Source organism: Bos indicus, chromosome 19, assembly GCF_029378745.1.
Source record: "Bos indicus isolate NIAB-ARS_2022 breed Sahiwal x Tharparkar chromosome 19, NIAB-ARS_B.indTharparkar_mat_pri_1.0, whole genome shotgun sequence".
Lineage (NCBI taxonomy): Eukaryota > Metazoa > Chordata > Mammalia > Artiodactyla > Bovidae > Bos > Bos indicus.
The window spans coordinates 13,628,464-13,635,694 of NC_091778.1; the positions used below are offsets into that span (position 1 = coordinate 13,628,464).

A 7,231-nucleotide genomic window follows, 5' to 3' on the forward strand; every position below is an offset into this window, starting at 1 on the left:
ACATAGGAACATAAATAAATTAGACATATACTGTAACTTAAGATCAAGAAGTAATAATAAAATGAAAAAAAAAATTTAAAAGAATATGTTGGGACTTCCCTGGTAGTCCAATGGATAAGACTCCATGCTCCCAATGCTGGGGGCCTGGGTTCAATCCCTGGTGGGGGAATTAAAGTCCCACACACTGCAACTAGGCCTGTGCTACTCAGTCTGTGTGCTCCAGAGGCCATGAGCCCCAACAAGACCCAGCACAGCCAAAATAAATACATTTCAAAAAGAGGATATGTTGGGAATTCTCTAGCAGTCCAGTGATTAGGACTCCAAGGTTCCCACTGCTGGGGGCCCAGGTTCAATCCCTGGTTGAAGAACTAAGACCCCACAAGCCACATGGCATGGCCAAAAGAAAACAAAAAGGATATATTCACATTCTCTCTCACTCTATGCTATATTTATCAAGTCCCTCTGCCTCAAGACAAAAGTAAGTCATATAAAAATTTTTAGATAATTCAAGTTTTCCTTTGTAAATTTGGCAAGGGTATATAAGCACTTGAACAATGCTAGAGAGGTCAACCTTAATGGTAATTAAATAAATGAAGAAGGCCTTAGGGGACTTCACAGGCGGTCCAGTGGTTAAGACTCCACCCTCTGCTGAAGGGGGTGTGAGATCCATCCCAGATTGAGAAACCAAGACGTTGTAGGTCAGAAGTGGCCAAAAAATATAAGAGGGTGTGGTGCAGGAAGACAAAGAAGGCATTCTTTAAAAATATAAGAAAGCCCTCTCCACCCACTGGTATGGCTATTATTTTTTAAGAAAAGAAAAATATCAAATGGTGGCGAGAATAGGGAGATATCAGGACCCTTGGAGAACTGCTAGTGGCAATGTCAAACAGTACGACTGCTGTGAAGACAGTTTGGTGATTCCTCAGAAAGTTAAACACAGAATTACCAAATGACCCAGCCAGTCCACTTCCAGGTTTAGACCCCAAAGAACTGAAAACAGAGAATCTAACAGGCACTTCTACACTCAAGTTCATAGCAGCATTAAAAGATGGAAACAACCCAAATATCAACAGATGAATGGATAAACTGTGGTGTGTATATACAGTGGAGTATCATTCAGCCTTAAAAAGGAAGAAAATTCTGACACATGCTACAATTTGGACAAACCTTAAAGACATCATGCTAAATGAAATAAAATTCAAAAAGGGCAAATGTGGTATGGTTCTGCTTATATGAGGTAGCTAGAAGAGGTGAACAGCAACTGAAAGTAAAATAGAGGCTTACCAGGGCTGGAGAAGAGGATAATGGGAAATTACTGTTTAATGAGTACTGAATTTCCGTTTGGATAATGGATGAGTTCTGAAAATGTAGAGTAGTGATTGTTGCACAATCCTATGAATATACTTAATGCCACTGAATTACACACCTAAACCTGGCTAAAATGGTAAATCGTATGCAAACACATTATCATTTTTAAAGGGGGAAATTTTTTAATTAAAAAAAAGGTAAAAACACCAATTTAACCACCACACCCAAAGAAATTCAACTAAACTAGCAGTCACTTTGGGCAAGGAATTGCATGGTCAGCCCTAAAAGATTAACTATAAGATGTGTAAGGCAGTATCTCTGCTCCCGAAGACCCCAAGGTTTAGCCGAGAAACAGACAAAACACAGCAGTTATCTCACAATGCTGCGAATCATCTTTACAGGGATTCCACCAGATCAAAACCATTTTCATAATACTTCTAAGTTTATTCGCCCTTTTCACTGTGTTGATATCTGTACTGATGGTTGAAAAGCAGTGGCTAGTAAAACTGCTGTTGCCTTAGCAGGAAGCAAGGCAGTGGTACCAAAGTGAACTAGTGGATCCTGCTGCTGCTGCTAAGTCACTTCAGTCGTGTCCGACTCTGTGCGACCCCATAGACAGCAGCCCACCAGGCTCCCCCGTCCCTGGGATTCTCCAGGCAAGAACACTGGAGTGGGTTGCCATTTCCTTCTCCAATGCATGAAAGTGAAAGTGAAGTCGCTCAGTCGTGTCCGACTCTTTGCGACCCCATGGACTGCAGCCCACCAGGCTCCTCCGTCCATGTGATTTTCCAGGCAAGAGTACTGGAGTGGGATGCCATTGCCTTCTTCGACTAGTGGTCCTATATGCACTATAACCAGGGACTTCCCTGGCAGTCCAGTGGTTGACTCTGCACTTCCAGTGCAGGGGGTCGGATTTGATCTCTGATTGGGAAACTAAAGACCCCACGTGCCTCAAAGTCAGCAAAACATAACCACTCACTTCCAGTTTAAAAAAAGAAAAGGGAAGACTTCCCTTGTGGCTCAGTTGGCAAAAAAAAAAAAGGGGGGGAAACCAGTTTAACTTATGAATGTCCTTGATGATGCAATAAAAATTAATTTTATTAAACCTCCACCCACGAATACATGTCTTCAACCTTCTGTAAAATAAGAGGGGAGGTGCATAAAAGGCTTCTGTTGCATAGTATGGCTATGAAGAGGGAAAGCACTTGTGATTGAGTGAATGATGGAAAGAAGTAGCTACAATTTTCACAGACCATCATTTTTACTTGAAAGACTGATAAGTATTCTTGGGCTTCCCTTGTGGTTCAGCTGGTAAAGAATCTGCCTGGAATATGGGAGACCTGGGTTCGATCCCTGGGTTAGGAAGATCCCCTGGAGAAGGGAAAGGCTACCCACTCCAGTATCCTGGCCTGGAGAATTTCATGGACTATACAGTCCATGGGGTCGCAAAGAGTCGGACACTGAGCAACTTTCACACTTTCACTCCAAGTCTTAGTAGAAGCACGTGGGATTTTTACTCTTCAGTGTAGCATACGGAATCTTTTTTAGTCTCCAGAACATAGTTTTTGGCATGTGCAATCTAGTTCCCCAATCAGGGATCAAACCTGGGCCCCGTGCACTGGGAAGGCACTTAGCCACTGGACCACTAGGGAAGTCCCAGGTCTGTGACCTTTCACTGCTGTGTCCCTGGTCAGGACACTGAGATGCTGCAAGCCACAAGGCACGGCCAAAAAAAAAGAAAGACTTGGGCATCTGGCATACATTTTTTTCAAAATGAAGTTTTTCAAGAAAAGCTGACAGTATTTGTTGCCAGTGATAAACTTAGAACTGCTGCTTAAAACCTCGTATTTATTTGGCTGCATTGGGCGTTAGTTGCAACACTCGGGATCTTTGTTGCGTCACGTGGGATCTTTCCTCACGGGGCATGTCCTCTCTAGTTGTGGCATGCAGGCTTGGTACTTACAGGCCCGTGGGCTTAGTTGCTCTGAAGCAAGTGGGATCTTAGTTCCCCTACCAGGGATGGAACTTGAGTCCCCTGCATTGTAAGGCAGATTCATAACCACTGGACCAGCAGGGATGTCCCCAAATCTCCTATTTTAGAATATATGTGTCCACTACCTGGTAGTGATGACAATAAACTTGGTAACTTCCCAATCTTAAGACTTCTCCAATGTGATCAGTGATAGTAACAAATGTGGGTATTCTATAATGAAATGCATCAATACTTGGAAGATCTACATAATTCAGTGAACCATTATTTTCCAAATGACTCATGTACATGCCACAAGAACACATGTGGGTAAAAGGCTGATTCAAAGTGCAAGAGAAACCAATGGCTCTTACTGTTAAAATAGAAAAGTTTATTGATGATGTTTCAGATTCCACTTTGACTAATCTTAAGAAACTACCACTTTGGGGTGGAATATCCACAATTATCTGAAAAGACAAACTATTCCTCCCTTTTTCTACTACATATGTGTGTGAGACTGCCATATATAGCAACTTGATAAATTTGATTTAATTGAAATTAAAATTTTCTCTTTAAAAAACAATGCTAAAATAATGAAAAGACAAGGTGCAGACTGGGAGAAAATGTTTTTGCATTGTATATCTAATTAATGTCTTGTATTCAGAATGTATTAAGATCTCTCAAAACTCAAAGAAACAAAAAATGGGCAAAAGATTAGAATATTTATTTCAATATTTATTTTAGGGGGAAAAGTGATTTTTCACTTTAAAATGTCAACACACAATAAGCTTATTTTTAATAGGTTAAATTTCATTAATTTCTCTCTTTTTTTTTTAAAGATGTATTTGTTTGATTTTTGGCTGCGGTGGGTCTCTGTTGCTGCATGTGGGCTTTCTCTAGTTGCAGAGACAGGGAGCTATTCTTCATTGCAGTTCTTGGGTTTCTCATTGCAGCAGAGCCTGGGCTCTAGGCATCCAGGCTCCAGTAGCTGCAGCACAGGGGCTCAGGTAGTTATGGCTCCCAGGCTTAGCTGTTCCATGGCAACTAAGGGGGATCTCCCCAGACCAGGGATGGAACTGGCGTCCCTTGCACTACAGTGCAGATTCTTAACCACTGGAACACCAGGGAAGCCCCTAAATTTCTCAGTTTTAACTTCTCATACAGTAAAATATGGTTGATGTAGCTCACATAAACAAAAGCTGCTTAGAACCCTGAATCATTTGAGTACAAAGGGTTCTGAGAGCAAAAAGTTTGAGAACCACTACTGTAGCCTGACACACAGGAAGACTGTCAAGACTTCCATTTATGTAGCCTACTCTTTTTTTTTTGCAAGTTTTGATGGTGGAGTATAAGGCTAACTGTGGGAACAAAGTAAGCTTTAACATTTGGTGTATAAATCTTCGTTCAAAAAGTACATACATGTCAAAAGACATACACATTCACATTTAACAGCAGGATTTCTGCTTTATTAAAAAATGCTCAAGTAACAGGGTTTATATTTTATCCTTTCAGTGAAAACACATGGCAAATTTATGTTGCTCCAAGTGTGCTCCAAAATACACAGGACTCTAAATGTTCTCTGTGTCTAATTTTCCTCTATCTTGTCTTGCTGTCCACTCCCACTTGCCCTACAAGCAATGAAATGACAAATTTCTGGAATATGCTGCTGGTGCTTTCAGCTGTGCTCTGCCTACACAAAAACAAAACAAATCCATAATAGGGGCCTCTGGGATTGGATGAAACAGCCTCCCACAGGCGGACTGGAGGTTCTATGAGTCAATCAAACAATTCTTGGCAGAAATCCAGGCAAACAGAAAACAGACTTTGAAAGAAGCTAGTCCACAACTCTATGACAATACCTTTTAAAAATGTTCTGTATTTGATTAACCTTTACACTCTTCTCTATGTCTCTGTTCCTCTACTGAAAATAAAGCAACATTATGCTACCTTAAACAAGAGGACTTTCTTAAGTAACAGAAGTGGTATTGTGTTTTCTCTAAAAAAGATTCATGCCATTCATTCACAGCAATGCCTAAGCACCTACAACTCTGTATGATAACACAGGTTGGGTACAGAAACATCGGCTGCTTTAGAACACATTCAAAGCTTCGATGAAACTACAACTACATCGAATTTTTAGAAATTAGGGTCTCCAATTCCTTTTGGCACATCAGTAATTCCTTATCTCTTCCTACTTTGACGGGTATCTACAATTTACAAGCACTTTTACGTGGGAACTGTTGAGAACTCTCTGACATCAATTAGCTAAGGCAAGTACCACAGGGCTAAAAAAAAATAAAAGTGCGCTTTTGAAAAGCCCTAAACTGAATTTAACACATCCCGCTAACGGGGCCAGTTTAAGTGGTAAGAACCCATTCCACGCTTTTATTTTTCATAAGCCGTACAAGCATAAAGATCCTAGAAACATTTCATGATCACCATACCGAATTCTTTCCCAAGACTAAGTCGCTGGATGATAACTTTTTAGCCTCTCTACTATAGCCAACAGCTTACTCCAACTACCAGCCACCCGGGGTCAATTTTGGAGGCCTGACACCGCCGGTAGGAGGCCACCGATAGGAACAAGTCCTTCAAGAGCAAAATTATGACAGATTCGAAGGAGATACTCTTTTTTTTTTTTTTTCGCCATCTCCCGCTTCCTTCGCGCGTCCTGGGTAGCAACACGTCTTCAGTGCATCTTTAGGCCAAAATCTGGCGCCAGGTTTCAAACACGCTTACCCGCTGGCTGCCATCAGAGTGGAGTAGCGAAGGGACGAGGGGACGCCTCCCCACCGATCCCGGCCGGGGTCGGGGGGTGGAAATAAAGCGAGGGATGTCTGAAAGGAGACCACAACCCTCTCCTTCCGAAAAGCCACTTTCCTTTGCCCGGAGCCCCCCATCCTGGAAAGTGCGCTGAGAGACCCTGGAGTCTGCCCTCCCGTCGATGGACACACCGAGCGCCCTCGGTGGCCGCGGGTTGGGGGGCTCGCGGGGCCGGCGCGACAGAAAGCCCCGAACTGCCCGGAGAAGAGGAGGGGGGAGGCCGCGGCAAGCCGGGGAACTCACCCAGCTTCTTCCACATGGCGAGATGACAGGCGAGGAAGCCTTTGCGGATGGCGGCGCACACCTTCGCCGGCTCGGACGACGTGAAGCCCCTCTGCTTCTTAATGAAACCCCACAGGTGCTCGCGGGCGAACTGCGCCGCCTCCCGCCCGCCGTGCCCGTCGCACACGGCGAAGAAGGCCACCGAGGAGCGGCGGCGGCAGCAGCGGCCGGGAGCCGGCGAGGCCCCGGCGTCGGGCGGCGCGGCGCGAGCCTCCCGGGCGGCCCCCGCGGCGCCTCTCCCCGCCACTTCGCCGCCGGCCGGGGGCGGCGGTGACCGCGGCGGAGGCGGCGGGCGCGAGGGCGATCGCCGCGACGAGAGCTCTTCCTCGGCCGCCGGCTCGGGCTCCACAACGATCTGAGTAACGTCCTCCATGTACTTCCTCCCGCCCTGGTCGGAGAAGACGCTCACTCCCAGCGAGTACAGCCCCGCCATGGCCGGCTGGCCGCGATCCCGCCGGTCCCGCGCGGCCCGCCGAGTCCCCGCGGCGGGAGGCACCCTCGGCGCTCGCCAGCCAACTATTGTTTATCTCCGACGAGGCCGAGCCGGAGGAGGGGGCGGTCCCGGAGGGCGGAGGTAGGGGGGGCGCGCGCGATGTCGGGACTTGTCCGCGAGAGCTGGGCCCGAAAGCCGGGGGCGGACAGAGCCCAGCCGCTGCGCCTGCGCAGTAGGCCTCCCCCCGCCCGCCCGTGCCCACCACACAAATCCGACGTTCTCGCCGGCTGACGTCACTCGGCTCTGCGGAGCCGACCAATCCGGAGTCGAGTTGGCGCGCGCGCCCGCCCTCCGCCCCCAAGCCTCGCCCCTCCCTGCAACGGCCGCGCTCCTCCGTCCCAACCCGCGCTGGCGCT

At 46.5% G+C, this 7,231-nt stretch overlaps 1 protein-coding gene across 2 annotated transcripts in view; it reads right to left on the bottom strand.

The window, feature by feature from the left end:
• PPM1D (protein phosphatase, Mg2+/Mn2+ dependent 1D) overlaps positions 1–7,028 on the bottom strand; it is a 60,863-nt gene extending 53,835 nt beyond the window's left edge. The window contains exon 1 of one of the 2 annotated variants that reach the window (XM_070774285.1): positions 6,344–7,028. In XM_070774285.1, coding sequence (XP_070630386.1) covers positions 6,344–6,815 — 472 coding nt within the window. In that variant the 5' untranslated portion in view covers positions 6,816–7,028. The remainder of the gene's footprint in view (positions 1–6,343) is intronic. The other variant, XM_019980351.2, reaches the window with a different exon arrangement.
• Positions 7,029–7,231: the final 203 nt, after the last annotated feature.